At 33.3% G+C, this 22,103-nt stretch overlaps 1 protein-coding gene across 2 annotated transcripts in view; it reads left to right on the plus strand.

The window, feature by feature from the left end:
- Positions 1-2,647: 2,647 nt before the first annotated feature.
- Positions 2,648-22,103, plus strand: part of LOC115441947 — a 33,617-nt gene continuing 14,161 nt past the window's right edge. Inside the window, exons 1-2 of one of the 2 annotated variants that reach the window (XM_030166877.2) lie at positions 2,648-2,820; positions 15,431-15,486. In XM_030166877.2, the coding sequence (XP_030022737.2) occupies positions 15,436-15,486 (51 nt within the window). In that variant the 5' untranslated portion in view covers positions 2,648-2,820; positions 15,431-15,435. The remainder of the gene's footprint in view (positions 2,821-15,430; positions 15,487-22,103) is intronic. The other variant, XM_030166878.2, reaches the window with a different exon arrangement.

A 22,103-nucleotide genomic window follows, 5' to 3' on the forward strand; every position in this document is an offset into this window, starting at 1 on the left:
GCGAGCCTATCGCCATATCTGCCAAAATTCCCAGACTACGGGCTGATACTGAGCAATGTTTAACTAATAACTCTTTTATCATTTTGTTGCTTACTTGAGAGATCTCAGGGTCAAGGATTAAAGTACTGATGGGCGTGAATGATTGGAAAATTCCCTTTATAAGGCTAAAAATATCTCGAGTGTATAGCCAATCGATTATAATAGGAAAAATACTACGAGATTTCCGTACTATAATTATTACCATAATCATTAACATATACCATAATCATAAGCATAATTACTCTAGACTGCATCGTCTACAAAGTTAAAGATCATGATCCTAATGACTTGTAAAAGGAGAGTAAAAATAAATTACATAAATTAATGACTCCCTCCTGAGCAGCTGGCGCGTTAGAAAATCCTCGTGAACCTGAATGATCCGATCGAAAGTAATTCCTAGATTAGTCTCGTTTCGTTTTCCATCCTTATAGAGTGCAAACACCAGCTAATGCACACGATCGCACGATACGATAGGACGATAGACCGATGATGCTGCGAAGTTTACACGTTCGACATTTTGTATGTTCTCAGTTTATAGGCAAAGAGTTCTCTGTGTTTATATGTGTATAAAATCAGATCGAAGATTATGCGTGTCTGGACATTTAATATTTTTGGAAATTATACCTGGAAGACGCGAGAAATATTTCTTGTGTGGTAGTCTACCGAGAAAACGTTTATAGGCACTGAGATAGATATAAGCTCCCTAACGAAGTTTTGGGCATAACTAATGAGTAGATAGCGGCGTATTTTAAACAATTACAGATAATAATATGTTTGTCAAGGAATTTACTGTAGATAGATAGATAGATCTTTCTCGTTACTGATTGTAGTTACTGAGTGTAGTGTCTGAAGTAGATTTTTGATACTCAATTTTCTACTCTACTATCATATTACTGAAGTATTTTTTGTTACTTTATTTATATACCATTCTCATAAAGCAATGACAGATATCACTATCATCTCACACATAGTATTGAAAGAGATAGTAAAATATTCAACAACTTTACAATTACCTATAAGAAATACGTACTAAAATTGCGATATAATAGAGAGAATATCACTTTACGTGTGTCATTCAAGATTGCGCACTCTAAGTCTACATATTATCAGATTTAATTGTAATTACTGTCGACAGACTATAAAACATATATCGAAGTACACTTAAGGTGTCTGCCCGAGCAAGTGGCCTTAAGCATTCGTTTCCTATTTGTTTGCGCACGAGTGGGAATATGTACAGATCTACGAATAACTGCTTTAAAAAATAAATTATGGGCCTTTGAGAAAAAATATTGAAATATTTATTATTGAATTGGAAGGTACGTAATAGTGTCAGTTGCAAATAAATATGTGTGTGTCTTTAGGAGATGCATGGAATAAAAAAGTGAATGGTATTCTCATTATGAAATTAAAAAAGCAATACGATATAACAAATTTGAAACAACCAAAGTAAAGATAACATATTGCGGAACATGATGTTACTAAAAACCTTCTAAACCCTTTAAAAACTATATAAAGACAGTTAGCGCGCGGTTTTACTAGAAAGTGGCCTTTAGAATTAAAAAGCCATTATAATAGAACGAGTAATCGGTGCGACAACGTATTTTATAAATGCGAGCATTCTATCGCGTGCAGGATTTTGAAACATAATAACAGGAAACTATGTTAAATTTAAATGGTTTGTTAAAAGAAATACTGTTGTATGTGTAATTCAGCGATGTTAACCCGTTACACGCATACTTATGATTAAATGTTACTCGTATATTATTAAGATGGCAAAACCCACTGCCCATTTCTCTAAATTAATAATGTTCAGTCAATTTACACCGAAGCGTAATAAACCGCTAGATCAAATAATAGATTTTAATGTGAAATGTTAATAAGGGTTGATTGAGTACAGTAAGTAATTAATTAGTTCACTCGAAATTATAATAGAAAGCATGAAAATCTATCTCTGAAAGATCAAATAAAATACCAAACTATATGATTGCCATTTTTTATTTATGCATATGATTTTGATTTTTTGGACGAAATACATATACATAAAATAGTGATAGGATTTTTCTTTGTGTACATAATTTCCTAACCCCAGCAGTATTTATAAGTTTTTTCTCGTCTTTTATTACAGGTACCTATTAGTTACAGGTTCTCTTTTTGTAGGCGATAAATATTTCTTTCTTTAATGCTGGTATTTCACTCATAAACCCAGTGTTACAAGTTTTACCCCAAACTGAATATGACTAATAGAACCTACATAAATAACATCATTTATCGAAATAATAAACACATACTTCTGTTTTGATTTTGAATAACTTTTTATATATATTAATAATTGAATACAGTTTATATCCGAGTATCTAAATCTTTCGAGTTAGATTGCGAGACAATATTTTTAAACTATTCACACACATAAGAGCAATGTGTATCACTAGCTATTCTACGAATAAAGTTTGAATTTTATTATTCCTGTCATGCCAATGTCATTGCTTCGATTTGAATGCGCGAACAGATCTAGAGTGCACCGAACCTGTTTATTTATTTACTTTTTAAATCACGGTGTAAATGAAGACAGCCAACCGGTCTGCCTGTGACGATATACCTTCTAGCAAGAGAATGGCAAGGCCCAGTATACCAATTGGTAGTTTTTACTTTAAAGCCTTCGACGGCGCACGCGACGCGAACGTAAATCCTATTTGTACGTTATTTTGAATTACGTTTTCGTTCGAAAAACGATAGTTCAGTTTTTAATCTGTGGACATACATATTAAGTGATTTACAAAGCAGGTTTGTATACAATGTTTTTTCTTTGTATTATTATTTTTTAATGGATTCGTTGTATAATAATTGTATATAAACTATTTGTAATTAGGGCCTTTATGATTATATTTGTTGTGTAATAGTTACGTAGGTTTTTTATACACATGTATAAAAAGATATAATTAAGTTTGATAATCAAAGTATTCCAAGTACACTATAGGTACTGTTTCAATAAATATTGACTAATAAAAAAAATTGCATATTTGAAGATGATAATGTCTATAATTGGTAAGAAATATTTTTATTTCTATTGAAAAAAAAAATACCATTTAAATAATAAACTCATAAGTTTTGTATAATGATAATATTATAATTATTTTAATATTAATATATTATAGATAAAATCCTGTTAATTTTTTTTATTTATTATAATTAGACTAGTTATATCTATGCAGTTTATAATACAAACTAGGTATTAATTTCTCGATGATTTTCCTCCTTAGTTTTATGGTAGCAGAATCTTTAATTCATTGGCAAATTGCACGTTTATAGCAGTTGTTTGAGTAGGTCTATCGGGTAAGAACAATAGAATAATCTCGTATTCTTGTCGTGCGCGCAGACAATAGGTTCATAGTATGTGTTGAAATGTTAATAAACAATATAATATAATACCAGTCTGTAATATATACGGCGTGGAAATTGTGCCCGATATGGCGATAGGCTCGCACCCTATCACGCCATGGGACGGAACAGATTTGGCGAATAGTGGGTACCCTGGGTGCGCCTCTGCATACCCCTTCTGCATGTGTGTGTATTATGTACTGATACACTGTTGGGGTCTTCAGCTTTTGAGAGAGTTTAGGCCTATTCCACCAACCTGGCCTAGGGTAGGTTGGGAGTTTTGGAAGACTACACATATCTCCGAAATTATTCAGGTGAATTCTCATGAGTATAGGTTTCTTTGGGCTAGAAATATTTTATATTTGAATACATTTTTCACATCTTCAAAAGTCCATTTGATTCACCTTTCATACAAGATATATGGAGAAAGTTCCTGACTTTAAAATTGCTCAAACATTTGCGCTATGAGGTCCTGAGTTCGAATCCCGGGTCGGGAAAAGTGTCATTTGGGATTTTCTGCTCAGTATTACCTCGGTGCCTAGAGTTTGTGCCCTATATGGCGATAGGCTTGCTCCCTATCACGTCATAGGACTGAACACACTAGGCGAAAAGTGGGTGCCCTGGTTGTCCCTCGGCATACCCCTTCAAGGATAAATGCGTGATGTGTGTGTGTGCTACGTGTGCGAAGCCGGAGTAGCTAGTTATTAATATACAACAATCATCCTAAATATATAATATGCTATGGACCCCGGTGATATTAATTAAATGATACCGCAGAATCGGAAGTTGCGGCTTCGGTAAACTCGATTATGAACCGATGTCTCGTTATACTGTATGGGTAATTTATGTGTGTTTCATAATTAGGCTATTTCCGCCGGAATAAACGTTTGTCAGTGTTGTATAGTATATCATAAACATATCTATATCGTCATAAATATATATCTCTGTAGTATAACTAGCTTTTGTATGCGGTTTTGCCCCCGTGAAGAGATTTCGGGTTAAATATCTTTCCGGGATTGAAATACATCTGTAGCAGCCAGGAGTAAAGTAGCATACTATAAGTGGAAAAAAACTTTATTGGATTAGTAGTTCCTGAGAAGCGTGTTTACACAAACGAACTCTTCAGCCTTTTAAAATAGATTAAGCTTTATAGATTGGTAAACACAAACTGGCACTTCGTTAGAGTTTGCACTAATGAATCTATAAACTATCATAAACTTTGCCGTACTTTTTTTGCTTGTATGATAAAGGAGCCTTTTTGAACCGCAATTGGTTATTTCTGTATAATATTTGTTCGATTTTTAAAAGGCTCAATGTTTTGAAAATAACTTACGAGTATAAAATATGTAAATTTATTGGTGGTAGGTCCCTCATATGTCCGCCTGGGTAGGTACTACAAGCTTAAAATGTAAAATATTTATTTACTGGTGGTGTGTCCCTCATATGTAAGAGTCCGTCTGGGTAGGTACCACCGCAATGTCTATTTATACGCCAAGCAGCAATGTGTAGTGACATAATGAGACTTAACATCTCTTGTCTCAGGATGGCGAGCGCAGTAGAATACCAAACAATACTTTGTAATTCAAGGTGTTGGATGGTCTTCTGCTGTTTATGGTCGGTCGTATCCCTTACCATCGAGCGAACGGCGGGCTCATCCCGTCATACAAAGCAACAACAAAAAAATATACAATGTCGGATGTTAAGAAAAATTAGTGGTCAAAAGCGTTGGGGTGTAGGAATTTCGATGCACGAGTCTAGCTCTCACTGAGCTCGCTATTTTTACTTACAAAGCTCTAATCTATACAGAATCTTTATAGGTAGATCGTATTCACAATAAAATTTCTTTTGGGCTTGTATTTATTCATACACTAATTAATAAACTAATGCAATGTCCTAAATCGAATTCCACGCAGGCGAAGCCGCGAGCTAATGCGAGTATTTAATATAAATAGCCAAACCGGACAAGTTTAATTACAACGTCCTTGCGCGTTCATAAGGCATTGTACGTAAACAATTAATTAAAAAAAAAGAAACCATTTGAAGGTACAGATTATTCTTAGTTTTAAATATAAGAGGAAGTTAGCGAATAAAACCACTATACATTTGTGATGGAAACAATAATAACCAAATAATGTCCTATAAAAAATATACATAGATACATATTTTATTTTGAACAAAACTTGATGGTGCCATCATCTCTCTTATCATGGTGAGATCTTTTTTTAGGCTTAGAATTAAAGATGAGGTTGTGAATTAGTTGTCGAAGAATTATGACTGCTCTACCGGCCATAAATTAGAATATACGTACCCTGATTAGGGAAGAGATGGCAATGTCTGAAAATTCTAATTCACCATACACAACGTAATAGCAACCTGTCATTTCAAATTAGTTTTCTTTCAGAGTACCATGCTGGTCTAATCGGTCTCTTCATTCAAAGATAGATATTATGTCTATTGCGTGGCTTAACTATTTTTAAGGGTTTTCCATTGTTCCTTCGATTATTGGGAAATGTCTTTCTATAGGTGATGATCATGATGATTCATTATTTTAGACTCGATGCTTGTGTTTTACTTCTATTGTAGAAGACTAATTTATACATCTATCATAACTTATAAACCAATACTTCAAGCCTTAGTACTCACTTCATCTAATACTTCGATGCATTCTACCTCCAGCTGACTACATTAAAAAGCCAACATCAACCCAATATTTCGCTCGTCGGTTCCAATTTTAGGCATCCGTGAAACGTTCGCAATTCCTTATACATAATTCAATCTTCTCAAATTAATCCGCGTGGTTCCGGATATCAGATGTTTAATATCATATAACGTTATGTTAGCATACAAAATGCTTTTTAGAGTTCTTGTGGTCTTGTAAGACTTTTACACCTTCGAATTAGGTTTAGAATTGCGCCACAGAATTGCGTTTTTGGAATGGGGCTAAAGTAAATAAGTGTGTATTACAAATGATTGTTATTGAACGCATGTTTCGTCTTTATGGTATTAAGGAAAAACATTTTAGGTTTTTAATGGAGACGATATTATTATGCAGAGAGAGAGATAAAAATAAATCTGTTGATTCTTTTGCAATTTATTTATTAGGATAATAATATTTTATCTGTTCTTTTTTATTAAACCTGTGTGATTTGGTTATACAATGAAAAGGCGAATAACATTTAATTTACATTATTGCAATGTTTTTGTTTTTTTAGTTTATTTCTTTGAATGACGAGACGGGCCTGCCGTTCGCCTGATGGTAAGCGATACGACCGCCCGCCCATACACAGCAGACTCACCATCCAACAACTTTAATTTACAAAGTATTGTTTGGTGTTCTACTGCGCTCGTCATACATGCGAGGTGTTAAATCTTATAATGTCCAGTAGTTACACTGGCTACAATGTCCTTCAAACTGGGACAAAAGAGTGACGACTACACGTAGCAACGTTACGGTGGTATCTACCCAGGCGGACTCTCACACATGAGAGGCCTACCGTCAGTAATCACCAGTCTAAAAGTATAAATATACCATTAAAACAATAAAATAATTATATTAATTAAGTGTATATAAGTAGAACAGTTATGGTAATATAACCAATACTTCGTTCAACATAATAAACTATGCATCATAATTCATTTTCTATGACGTCAGGAACGATTGGAAGATTAACACGTATGCCAAATGATTAGCAAATACATTAACTTAATGAATCCACAGGTAAATGAGAATAATTAATACGAAAAGCGTCAGTTGACTCGGTTACTACGGGATTGTCGACCACAAATCAATGGAGCTTAGTTTTATTCATCACTTACTAATTTAGAGGTACATACAATTATCACTCTTTTTTATTATTGTATTTGAATATCGAGAGTATGTATGTAAATTGAAACACAACAATGCATCCACGGTATTGTTTTGTGATAGAAATATGCATTGGTCTATATCTCTAATTACAGTGAAAATATATTTCGATATTTTTAAAAAACGCAGCAATTACATTACAATTACAATAGTAACTACATTATAATCACTATAATTGCATTTTAGTTATAGTGAATATACATTCACTGATGTGGGTAATCGGCTTTCGATGTTCTGAGTTTACGGAACATGGAAATAAGAAGTCCAAAGTATATCGTAGCTCTAGCTAACAAAATTCTGTTCTAAACGATCTTAATAAATAAGTTCCTAAATAATCAAAAGTAGTTTTTAGTGCCTCATTATCCTGGGTCGTTTATTCAATAATATCTGACAGGTATTCGATTTCTATGAATAAATTATTTTGCAAGGACCATTCATGCATTTATATTATTAATGAGCGCATAATACGTACACACGTACGTACATTTCGTGAGATTAATTTACGGCTAATCAATCTTTATGAATAGGCAATTTCCTTTATTTAAGCACAGGAAATTCCTCATGACGTTGCAATTTCTGATTTAATTAGGTCAGACCTTTTAGTAGGCCATGGGTAAACATTATTTTTATATTATGCATATAGGCAATATTGAAAAATATTTTACTTCATAATTTTATATATACTATAAAACTATATCGCCTCTATGAGTCATCGGTGTTAGTCGAATAATAATTATCGCAATTCGAATAGCGTCACATTTCCATCTTCAAAGTTTTTTTCATCCACAATATTTTGTTTTACGTGTGAACTTTGCTATTGTCTACATATATAAAAATGAATCTCTATTTCCCTTGGTCACGCCATCACGCGTGAACGGCTAGACCGACTACACATTTTTTTTTGTTGTGTTTGTTATTGTCAGTAGAAGGTTCTTATGAAAGAAAAAAATCTAAAACTTGCGCGGAAAAATAGGGAATTTTAGAAAACTTAACGAAAATATAAATTTTATATAACTGTCAATTGTTTGAAATAACTGTCAGCAATTGACAGAATGCGCACTGCAAATTCATAGTTAAGACGGGACAACGTCTGTCGCGTCAGCTAGTGTCAACGATAAAATACTGATTTATTAAAATATATTTTATAGTATAAGAAATGTACATATATTTTACTAATCATATCTGTGTTTAATTTCTTTCTTTACATCTTTAATAAATGACAAAAATACTACTCAACTACACTTTTACTGGTGGTAGGTCTCTCATATGTGGGAGTCAGTCTGCATAAGTACCACTGCAATGTCTATTTCTGCCGTCAAGCAGCAGTGTGTAGTCACTGTTGTGTTCCGGTTTGAAGGACATTGTAGCCGGTGTAAGTACTGGACATAATAAGACTTAACATCTCATGTCTTAGGATTGCGAGCGCAGTGGAATACCAAACAAAACTTTGTAATTCAACTGTTTATGTTTCTACTGTTTATGGGCTGTCGTATCGCTTACCATCAGGCGAACGGCAAGCTTATCTCGTCATTCATAGTAATAAAAAAAACTCACCATCAAATTTTGTTGTTATCGTTTTAACACTTAAAATAAACGTTTTGTGATCCTTTTCTGTTTTTGTTAGTATTCCTTTGTAACTACAGCAAATTGAGCTTTAAATGTGTTAGCCAAAAAATCTATTTCAAACCAAAAATTGTACAAACATTTCGATTGACAACGAATCTGCTAAAAGTGTGAGTTACAAAATAGAAAAAAATAGATTTTGTTGTATCCGACGCGCAGAATAAATGGTTACTACTCTGTATACGACCTATGACAAATCCAATATTTTGAATGAAGCATTCGAACTCTTTGACAATGTAGTGATAGTTTGTTTAAAGTTGAAAATACTTAATTGATTGGGTTTTTATTTATATCACCTTAAATAAACAAAGTACATAAAATTTAGTTTGGCATTAGAATGAGCATTTTTTTTTATGGTTGATTGTTAAACAACGCTTGGCTTTAACAACTGTCTCTATCTAAATACATGACTTCTTGCGCGGGAGTCTCTTACATTATGTAAAGGCTTTAAGAGGATTCCATTTATGTCCCATTGGAAATAAGGCTGTTATATTGCTATTTATGTCAAATAGAATTCATTAAAGTAAACAACCCATATTGTTGTGTAGGTATTGTTTTTATATTTGTAAAACTTGGTAAGATTTAAATGTCTGATGTATTTACATAATAATATAATAAAACATCCTGCACGTAATATTGCAAAATCTTTTGTCGAAATTAAATATTTAATTTTATACCGTCTGACCTTGATATTACATGCATTTATCCTGTACAATATAGGTAAAAATTATTTAGGTTAGATACGTAGATATAAAATTATGTATTTAAACATAAAAGTGTTCGTATAAATATTCAATTTGAATTCGGAACATTTATTCGAATTTTATATTAATAAGCATTCTAAAGTTGTTCTTCAAGAATTATTGTCTTGCTTTTTGTCGAACAGTTTTACGGTCCATTTCTAAACGTTGCATAAAAATGGCTAATATTTAGCGTTCCTGAATTTTAAAATCGAAATACCCGTCGCTTTGCATAACAGCATGTAAAATAATGGTTATATTAAATTCATCACACGAGCTTGCCCAATTTAATCGACACGCGTTCATTCTAAACCGTTTTTTTGGTTCGTAAATAATGTAAACTGTTAACAACATTTCGTATTTTGTTAAAGGGTTTTAATTAATTTTGAATGCAATTCATAAAATACCAAATCTAAATTCTGAACAATGGATAAAACAGCGGAGAATGTTATTTTCTTTACATATCCAGTAATAGCTGGTTTTTATACCCGTTTCATTATTATGTTAAGCATAAATATATACGCTAAATATAACAAATAATTTAAAAGATAATATGATAATTTTCCAAAGCTTTTAGTACATTTTGTATCATTTCCACATTTGTGTTTTATATCATTGCTTTTGATTACATGACCCTAATTTTGCATAGCATATTTCTATACTTTACTAATTTATAAAGCTGAAGAGTTTGTTTGAGCGCTATTCGCGTGAACTACAAACTAAACCGATATTCCTACTCATAGCAAGTTACATTACTTATGATTGCTATAGTCTACTTTCAAATAATTATTCCGAGAAACTTTTTCACGCCAAAGCCGCAGAGAAAACCCAGTGAGTTATAAACACGCTGAATAAAAATTTAAATATTTTTTCTTCTTTAGCTAAAATAAAAAAAAAAAAATGCTCATGTAGGTTGTCTTTTATACCCAATTATTTCTGATCAAAAGGACTTCTGGGCCGTGTGTAACAAAGCTGTCAAATAATTATAACAATGTAAATTGAGATTACTGATTAGGCTGTACTTGTTAATGAGCAAATCCGTTAGGTACATAATAGAATGATCGAATTACATATGTATTTTACTTTATTAAACTCATAACCTTTTTGTATTTATCTCTTTGTGTTTCGCTAACGATAGCTTATATGAGATTTTTTTCCATATTAATGTATTAGTTGTTTTTAATTAGTAACAATATTTCTTTAGTGAAGTTGGCATAGTAACTGGCATAATGAACTAGGGTGAATGGTTAGGGATGAATTTGTGGTACTAATTATACTAATTCGAATCTATAATTAAAATCAACATCCGCATGAATACTTCAATAATCGAATTATGGCGATAAACTATCCAGAAATCGTTAGAAATTAATAACGGATTTCGCAAACTGTATCCAATATTAATAGCATTTTGCTTCCAATGCAAATCGTACACATGAGATGTACAAATGTAATTTATTTGTATCCTACCTCGTAATATGCGGATGTTGGGAAGGCAAGCGCGGCAACAATTTCCCTATTGGGACAAACGACGGTCTACAGGTATTTGCTTTAGAGAGGGAGCGAGGGGTGCACAAGGAAAAAATGTGTTTGAAGAATGTCGCTGTTCTATATTTAAATTTTAAATGTAGATTAGAAAAAGATCGAAATACAAATTAAATATAGAAACAATTTATAACGCTTTACAAATTTGTATTCCATTAGTTGGATTTAGTTGATTGATTATATTTATTTCAAATAAATAAATAGAAAAATATTATTATAAATACATTCGCTACATGTAGTAACAAAAAAATTACAGACATAGACCCAGCATACGCTACACTAAATTATAATTAACTAAAAACAAATCGGATTTTGAATCTTAATTTAGAACAAATTATTGAACATTCGACTTAAATTTGAATTCTTTCTTGTCTACTATCTACAGTATGAAGGTTGTAATATAATAAGTGAAAGTGGAACATATTATATATATTTCTTAATATAACAACGCATGATACATGTATTAATAATGCTCAATATTCTTTAGACCAAGCATTTGGAATAGAGTAAGTAACATAAGATCTATGACTCGTCTCGTAATACAAGCCGTAATAAGTATAAAATGACGTAAATCAGACAAGTGAAAGTCTTACGATGTCGACACGGTTGTCTCGATGTAATCTCAGGGCGAGTGCGCACCGCGATTTATTCCCGATATGACATGGCAGAGATAGTGTAGGTAAGTATTGCTAGGGGTTCCGTCCGCATAAAAAATATTTTTCAAGATTAAAGTAGCCTATATACTTATAGCTACATATAGTAGTAGCGACGATAGCCTAGTTGGTTGTGGAACGGACTGCCGAGACGAATGTTCGCAGGTTAAAATGCCAAGGGCACACACCTCTGACTTTTCTAAAAAAAATATGTGTGTATTCCTTTTGAATTATCGCTTGCTTTAATGGTGAAGGAAAACATTCTGAGGAAACCTGCATACCTGAGAAATTCTCTACAGGAATTTTCGAGGGTGTGTGAAGTCTACCAATCCGCACTAGGCCAGCGTGGTGGACTTAAGACCTAATCCCTCTCAGTAGTACAGTCTGCCCGTGCCTAACAGTGGGACAGTTTTTAATACAGGGCTGATATTATATACTTATAGAGCATATTGTGTCTTTGATAGAACTTATTTATTGTTAAGTATTTTCAGACACCAAAATAAAATAATGTTAATCATAACACCTTTAAATTAATATTTCTCAGGTTCACATTGGTACAAACACGCCATACTTTTTCGGCTCGGGCATACGCAGTGGTGCCAGGGTACATAAAATATAATATTGCCAACACAAATGTTAATATTATTGAATAAATAAAACGCAATATAAATGTCATTCTGACGTACGATATCAAATACATGACAGATTTTTATTTCCTCTCTCTTCTCTCGACTTTTGCTGCATGTCACGTGTAATATGTGCATAAATAAATATAATCCTTAAAAGGGCATATTTATTTCCTAAAATAACCAACAGTCTTTGTGTTTAACGTTTCATCCCTATGGGTTCACCGATTTTGCGTCAACTTGGGTCAAACAACCATCTTCAAAATAGAGCCATGCTGTAAACTGTTTAATCTGCCGTGCGAATACATCGAGTTGTCAGTTTTTTCGTTGCACAGAAAACTGGTGTGAATTGGCAGCTGTTTTGTTGCATTTTGTATAGCTAGAGATTGTCGGAAGCCTAATAAATTCTCTTCCATTTCCCATCCACATTCCTTCTATAAAGGCAGCAATGCAGTCACTATTCTCTCGTCTTCATAAGCTTTGATGAACGTTTAGCTACCTATATATAATAATATGTACCATGTATGATATATTGCCCACTGCTAGGCACGGGCTTCCTCTACTATCGAGAGGGATTAAGCCTTAGTCAATCACGTTGGCCTAGTGCGGATTGGAAGACTTCACATACCCACAAAATTCTTACGGAGAAATGCTATGACATGCAGGTTTTCTCACAATGTTTTCCTTCACCGTGAAAGCAAACGATAATTGACGAGGAATACACAACATTGTTGGTTCAATGTATGGTTGAACTGTAAAGTGATAAACTATCTGATGATCACGAATGTTAGATATAAACCTAATAACAAGATCATATCTAGTACGTAGCATAGCTTTGTCCTCAATGACATTACCCACACATTTATAATAGTATAAATTGCGTTATAATGACTTTTATGAACAAAAAACCATTTTTTTTAAAGCAAAACACATTCTAGTGTAAACATAGTTACATATTATGATCATTCAAAAATAACACAAAATATTGCCTTCCTTTCCGTAGATTTGTTATTCTATAGGAGCACATAATATTTGATAGAGATTTCAGACCCTCGCTCCTTTATTCTGTAATAGTCGATCTGTGCCATTGGATCCATGGCTTATTGAAATTCGGAAGACTAATTTCCATAGGTCCTTGCACGTACGGGAATTACGCGTCAAGCTCATGAATAAAGGTCTACGGATTCCGTCGATAACATATCCACTTAAAACGTGATGTAAAAGGAATACCTTGAACTTTAAATGGTTTATAGTACTACCCTCTGAAACATGTTAAAGGATTTTGTTATTTATGTTAATAGCGTATAGGTACCACTTTTTGTCGTATTTCTGTCGCAAGCATTGTTTTGTTAAGGCATTGTATTCAGTATAAGTACTTATTATGGGACTTAACCTCGAAGTTCGGGTTGTGTTTAGCTGGGGTCGCCTCGTATGCGGCGAGAAAGGCCACAGCGGGTTTTGGTCGGTATGTCAGCGTAGGGTGTAAATAGGGTTAGAAACTCGGACGCTTGCTCGGACTATATTCCCAAGTGTCGACATTTGGCAGTAAGATCAGCAAAACCAACATAACTGTTCCACTCACCCAGTAGTAACGATAACATGTTTTTTCCTGCGAAAAAAGGTATTGCTACTATTTATGAATAAGCTCTATCAGACGCGCAGCATGCCTGAGTCATCAGTTATGTAAAAAAGAGTAAGGTGCCACTGACTGATTCTGAACAACCAATTATTTTGTGGTTGCGTATATAATGTTGAAGAAATAATTACATCACCGTAATGTGTTATTAATTTGGCAATCTTCGGAGCAATGACTCATTATAATTGTGTATGGTTATCGCAATATTTCTAGGTTTTTCCTATATATATTTAAAAACAAAATTATAGAGCCGACTAACGATGATTTCGCCATCCTAACAATTTACCACTATGTAAACACGTTTTAAGTAGGTCTACTATCTACTACAACTATCTACTATCTACTACTACAACAGCTAACTGCTGTTGGCGATTGTCTTGCAAAGATTGGATTTGCGACAGCAAAGCTTAATTATAATAATAATAAAGCCCATTTATTGACGATCTACGAAAATTTTGTTACATACTTTATACACATTTCTTTATTACAATTTATATGACTTAAACCTATTAAAATATAATTACTTCTAAATATGAGTTTAGTCATTTATTTGTTGTCAATATCTTCTTCAATGCCATTGATTGGAACCTCTTCTTGGGTAAAGGCCTCCTCCAGCTTTTTCCAGGCCTCTCTATCCATATTCTTCTTTCTCAGTTCGCTTCCTGCTATCGCTTCTATATCATCTATCCACCTTTTTCTAGGACGCCCTCTTTTCCTTATTCCATCTTTTGTCTGTATATCTTGCTATATGTCCTACCCACTGCCATTTTTGTTTTAGGGCATATTGTAAGGCATCTGTAACTTTAGTCTTTCTTCTTATTTTTTGTATTTTTCTAATTTTTAATATGCTTCTTTCCATTGCTTTCTGGCATGACATTAGTTTAGTTTTTATTTTTATGTTGTATGGTCACGTTTGGCATCCGTATGTAAGAGTAGGTAAGACGCAGGTATCTAAGTATCGAATTCCTTCAGAGTACAAAACTTTTTCAACAAAGCTTATCGCGACCAAATAACAGAATTCAACCAAATATAATGTTCAGCAGTCGCTGTGTGCAGAAACGTACCTTAAACGTTTCAATTCATTCATAAGTTTTAAATATCACCTCAATACGAGCCCTTATTGCGAAGCTGAATTATTTTCTTACAAAGGCGAGAATTGTAAGCATTGGACTGAGCCTTCAAATTAAATACCTTTTATTGAAAACACTTTTTCTCACACGTATAAATGGGAATTTTTAATCAACTTTTTTTGTTGATAGCAAGTATGTCATGTAGCCTGTAGATGTATATTATGATATTCAAGGTGGCTTAACATTTCTTTTTGTTTTCAGGAAAAATGCGGGCGATGTTTTTATTACTAACGCTGCTTATTTCACAATGTTATTCGGTGAGTATTTTGTACATTATAATAATAAGAATAATATAGCTTTATTTATTCCATACTTAGATAATTAAACATGCAATAAGCGACTTAATTATTTTAAAGTTATTTTTGTATGAACCCCCTGGCCACCTCCAAGGAACACCACTTATCTCTATCCTTCGCGACGCTTAACCAATCTCTGCCTCAGAGATTGGTTGTACGTTATAGGATAATGTAATAGAATCCGGATAGCTATCGAGATATAACATCCTCTTATGGTGTTGCATTTCGGGATCGGCCTGTGTACATTCGGTTTTGGACTGGTCGGCATAATTGCAGGTTGACAAGGGGAAATCATATATCGTTACTCTATCTGGCTGCAATTTTATTTATCAAGGTGTAGTGGAGTCGGCTTACCGTGCCCTTCATATTGTGGAATACTGTGATGATTTTATTATTTCTTTATAAAGATACACTAAACAGATTACTGACAATAATAATCTAAATTACATTACAGTGGATCTAAAGGCTAGTCAGAATCCAAACAGAAGTGTATACAACTTATTCAAATTAGGTGATACGTACATGTTATTTAGTTACAAAATAATACTAATAATTATAAAATATGTTTGGCTAAGGTAAGGCAGACGATGTGGGAGTTGTATCTGACTTGGATGCTGCAATGTTAATATTATGAATAACATTGACTATATTAAAGTATATATTGCTCGCGGCTTCACCCGCTTGAAAAGCCTTTCCCGCTTCAGAGGTCATGAGAACTTTGTAATTGTACGTATTAAAAAAAAATATTTAAATATTTTTTTTGCCATGGTAATAAATTACTCGAATAATAATATATAATAATATGAGTCCTATATTTTATTATACTGTCCCACTGTTGGGCAATGGCCTCCTCTACTACGGAGAGGGATTAGGCGTTAGTCCAACACGCTGGCCTAGTGCAGATTGGTAGACATCACACACCTTCAAAATTCCTACAGAGAATTTATTAAATATGCAGGTTTTCTCACGATGTTTTCCTTCACCGTTAAAGCAAGCGATAATTCACAGAGAATACACAAGTCAGAGGTGTGTGCCCTTGGGAATTGAACCTGTGGACATTCGTCTCAGCAGTCCGTTCCACACCCAACTAGGCTATCGCCGCTTATTGGCCTTGGAAAATACATTGTTATAATTCAGAACATGATCTATCTGTTTGCTAAATTTCATCCAAATCCGTTAAGCAGTTTACTTCATAGTTCAGATTTTACTTCTAACAAATACCCAAACATTTACACAAACTTTCGCATTTATAATATCAGTCAGAGCAAGATATCGTGATGACCGCTTTCTGAATGTTATGGTGAGGTTGGAATATAATATCGTAGCGATATTCAAATAGTATTTCTATGGACACAACATTTATTGAATTCGTTAAATGGTTTGACAACGTTTTTGAATGAGATTGGCATGGAATTTATAACTATTCTATTAAAAATTAATAAACCTTTAAAAGTAAATTTGTTCATTCATATGTTATAAAGTAAGTCAGATTGTAAAACTTAACAATATTATTACGAAATATAAGCTGTCTCGAGCCACTTGGTACATAATAGCTAAAATTATATGATTACACAACGTAATTAACTCAATTAATGACTTGATTTAACGAGACACGTCGTGTATTTAATTAATTATAAGACAAACTCTTCCTAACAAACATGATTGACTGACAACAGTTTTACATACGTATAAATACATGTACGTTGATGCCCGAATCCGAAAAGGGCGGGTAGAGGTGTACACCTAACTAGGTGTACCTAACCTAACTAAGAAACAATTTTTGATAAACCAACGAAAACTATTAAAGTATAAACTAAATTATATTCTTTAATATCAATGAGAAGGTATACCCTTCAATGCTACCAGGAATTTTCAAGAACAATGATATTAGTATATAAGTAATTGAATTAAGAAAATTAATAAAAAAAAGTCCAAGTCCTGAGAAAGACTCCAGGCAACCGGATTGCATTGCGAGCAAACGCAAGAAAATCATATTTGGATCGTAACGCTGTTTCAACAAATACAATATGGTCGAAATCACATTGTAATATTTGTTAGTCAAATTCCTCTTTACTTCATATAGGACTGTTTGCACTTTAGTTAGTAGTGAAGTCTAGTCTTGTTTAGTTCGAGTGAAGTCACTCCTCGCATGAAAAATGTATAAGTTCCTGTCATTGCCTCTTAATCTGTGATGCCGCCTGCGCATAACGATATATGATTGGGGCGCAGGCGAAAACGATTTGTGTCTTATATACAATATATATATAAACATATTCGTCTTGTGTCTGAGTGCAGTTCATCCGCTTAAGTAACTTTTTACTTTTTCAGTACTTGCGTAAGACTGTACTATCAATACAATACAATAGGTAGCGTGGGAGTATGTCGTATTGTTCATCTTCACTACGTTTGCGCATTGTTGAACGTACATTATTTTAAAATAAGAACGTATTGCAATAATTAAATTACTTAGAACTTTGTGAAGGGCGCTGATGTAAAAATAACGGTCAAACATGGTGAAATAATGAAATTTCTTGGACAACTACGAAATGAAAAAAATGAACCAGATTATCTTTTTAATGAAACATTATTACTACGGGAAATATGTGACACTCGTTTTATGAATGTAAATCCGAATATAATGAACACAAGCAATTCAATAAATCAATGTAATGAAGTGAGATAAAGTACGATTGAGTATTTGTAAGAAATAAAATAAATATTGAACATATTACTGGATATTGTGCAATGGAATGATAATGAGTGTAATCAATGTTTTTTATATGATTATTATCTATGGTACGTTCCGGGACTGTATTCTTTGATTATTATCATTTCATAAGGAATTGTAACACAATCTATAGCAATAAAATAAGGCGGCAAAAACCCAGTTGGGAGTGGAACGGACTGCTGGCACCAAGGGTTGCAGATTCAAAACCTAAGGGCACGCACCTGCGAATTTTTTAGAAAGTGATGCCTGACCACCCCTCGAAACCCTCTAGTGGATCCTGTTCCAGACATCCTATATAATGGGTTGCTCGACCTTGAAATCGAATCCCGAACTTGTTTACAGTCCGTATATAATTTTGCAGCCACTAACTAGAGCATAATTAATCATTCTAAATCAAGTTGAGTTATTGTGTTAATATCTTATTTACCACTAAATGATTGGTTAAAGAGGATCACTACAGTTTCTCTTTCTTAAATAGTGAAAACTGAACTCGCGTTAGAGTACGAGTATATTATGTCTGTTTTACATCGGTACAGAGTACTGGCTCATACATAAGCCGACTAAATGCAAAAGTCACACTTTAAACTATGCTTCCAAATATGTGGTAATAAAAACAGTACTAGCTACATTAGCTGTTTAATACAATACCTGTCAAATAAAATTTAGTAGAAACTTGTAGCAGGCCCTAAATTTGTTGCAATTAAATTAGTACCTATATACAGCTCCAGGTCATGTTATATTTATAAATGTGATGTTTGGATATGTCAAAAATAAATGAAGGAACCTCTACACGGATTTAAGCTAATAACGAAATATGAAAACGTCATCATTTTTTCGGGCAGAGCCACGAATAACCCTTAGTGACATTTAATATTGAGTTTCGTATTTGAATTCTACCTTTACTAATCTACTATCGGAATAGCGAATTGCAACCTCAATTCGCTCATCAAACTGGCAAAATCAACATGCAGCCAATTTTCGCTCGTTACTGATCAGGTATTTTGACAAGAAGTTAAGGACCTCTCAGTAAATTTCTGCTTCCTATAATCTCTGGCGTACTAGAATTTCTTTACGTTGGTTTACACTTTCAAAAGTCATATAAAAACTGTTAAGAATTACACCAGTAAATGTATGAAAATTTCCGTGAAACAGCTGAAATTCCAGATTTAGTTTAGCAAATGTTTTCAGAAGTTTGGTTTTTAATGTTAGATTTTATGTGATCGTAATATGTTACTAGCATATATTTTTATAGGAAATAGGTTATAGTCGCAACTACGTCTGTGTAAAACATTTCTCTGAAGTCCCTCCCTTGAACAAAAAGGCTAGCCAACATTATTTTTAGATACTATCTATTCCAAATTTATAATACATACAAAAACAATTAAACTTCGCAATATTTTTGCAATAAATTACTTTTACTTTTATTGCAATTGTTTTTTTATAATGTTGATATTGTTTCGTTTATTTCATATTCATATGCCTCTAAAATTTTTGATTTCGTGCATCTTCTCTTGAAGTACGCTCTATTTTAATTTTCAAACAATATTTTTAGACAGACAATTTAATAATAAATATTTTGGTAGTTTCAATTCTTTAGAAAGGTCTTAAATTTATTTGTTAAGGAACTTATTCATAAAGCTTGACATATTCCCGTAAGTAATCGCATACCGCCAACTATGGAACAAATTACTCAAGGCCGTTTGTTATATCCTTTTTTAACACGGAAATCCTTCACATCCAACACAAAATCCTTTTACGGATTTCTGTCGGACTCGCCGGTATAAATTGTCCTATCAACTAAAACCCCGCCATTTAACTCTCTCTTCCTAATATTGAAGGTCGCGGGGTGCGCAAGTGCATGCAACCGCAACCCTCGCAGAAGTCAGGTCTTGGACAAAGCCTCGCACATCCAAGGTATGAGACCTTGGTAAAATCACACTCCTCTTAGGCATTATTTGCCCGGTATCGGGTCACCCGTCCGCCACCGTTATATCCAAACTATAATATTATATTATATAATTTATTTCAGTAATTATTTATTGAATTAGTTCTATTATCTTCTTCGAAGGAACTCAGATACGCAAATCTTAACCTTCCACAATACCAGATTATTTTCCTCCTTTTTGTTTTCTTTATCATATTAAAACTTCTTCATGCTTACAATATAGACTAAAATTACCAGCTTCTGTCAACTAATAAATAATCAAGTTTTAAATGCTAGTTTCGATTAAACACAATAGGAAATTATGCAACGCATTGTGACACATGTAATATGGCGTAATGGTGGGCAGTTATTATATTGCAATTGTCCACAACCGCCAACCATGTGTACAATCTCGCATAATTTGTGCAATTACACATACGATTATTATAAAACCAACCATGTAAAAACAAAATGGAACAAATAAACTTTTGAAATATGTCCATAATTTCAGATGTACAAGCGTATGCATGAGCTAAATTGTTTTGTGTATATATAAAATAAATACGTATGATTTTGGTAAGCGTCTATAAATAATAGCAACGCCTTCTACTAAAATTAATGATGCGCTCCAAGTCATTGCACTACGCTTGTCATCTTAAGAATTGTCCTGACATTAACGTCTGAGACGCTGTTACTTAAGTACTATGCTACTGCTAAGTTTTATGCTCCCGGTGTGAATAGTTTGTTGTAATCGCTTCATAGAATGTTATAATAAAAAGTGTAATTTACATTATAACTAGCTTTTGCTCGCGGCTTCGCCCGCGTGCTGCTCCGCTTCTTTTGATTACAGCGTGATGATATATAACTTATAGCCTTCCTTTTATATACATACATATATAGATATACGCGATAATATTAAGTAGGTATGCTACTAGCCACCATGTGTCAGGTATGGTTGGTCCTATATCTACGACATGGTCTATCCATGTATCAAATTTTATCCAAAGCGGTTAAGCAGTTTTCATACAAATATTTTCTTATTTATAATATTACTAAGAACTAAGATAAGATAGATAAGTAAAATTATATATTGCTGATTGAAATATAACTATGCTTAAAATACCTAAGGTAATGTCTACTAATTACTATCATGGCGTCATTTAAATCATGCTCCTATATGAAAAACCATATGCCTTTATACTATGTCAGTATTACTCAGATAATGATTATTATTGCTCTGTAAATGAAATACATATTTTTCCACAGATAGAAAGGGGTTTGAGTAATTAAGGGTTCGTTATTAAAGCTCCGGCTGCCGGAAAAGATCTGCCAAAAATAAGAGAAGCGACGAAACATCTCATAAATAATTTAGCGGGAGGCTCCAATGTAACAATTATTATTGTCGTCTTTATGTTTTTAAGACCTTTTCCTTTTACCAATAAAATAATAAAATGCTTCAAATACATGAAGCTTTTTGCATAAAATATATGCCTAAATCATTTTATTATAGACGAGAGAGCAGACATTCAAGTGGGTCACCTAATGCGAATTAATAATGTCAGCCCATTCACATCCACAATATCAGAAAACAAAAGTAAATAAAATAATATTGTTTTATACGAAAAATCAGTTAATCTCAGAAACATTGTTGCAGCTAAATAAAATCTTGAGGCCATAAGTTAAAAACTTAAAGCCAGCTGGCAAACATGAAACATATTCCCGCACTAGAAACAACTCTTGTGGGACGCTATTTATCATCCACACGAAAATCGCGGTCTAAAATGTGTCCAACATTAGTACTTGTGATATTCGAGACCCTTGAACTTTATATTACAAAGAGTTGTCATGACCCCGTGGGAATGGACATGCAATGTTGCAATGTTCTTGCGGTTATTATGAAGCCTGGTAGGATACAATTCATTGTAA

Source organism: Manduca sexta, chromosome 19 (genome assembly GCF_014839805.1).
Source record: "Manduca sexta isolate Smith_Timp_Sample1 chromosome 19, JHU_Msex_v1.0, whole genome shotgun sequence".
NCBI lineage: Eukaryota > Metazoa > Arthropoda > Insecta > Lepidoptera > Sphingidae > Manduca > Manduca sexta.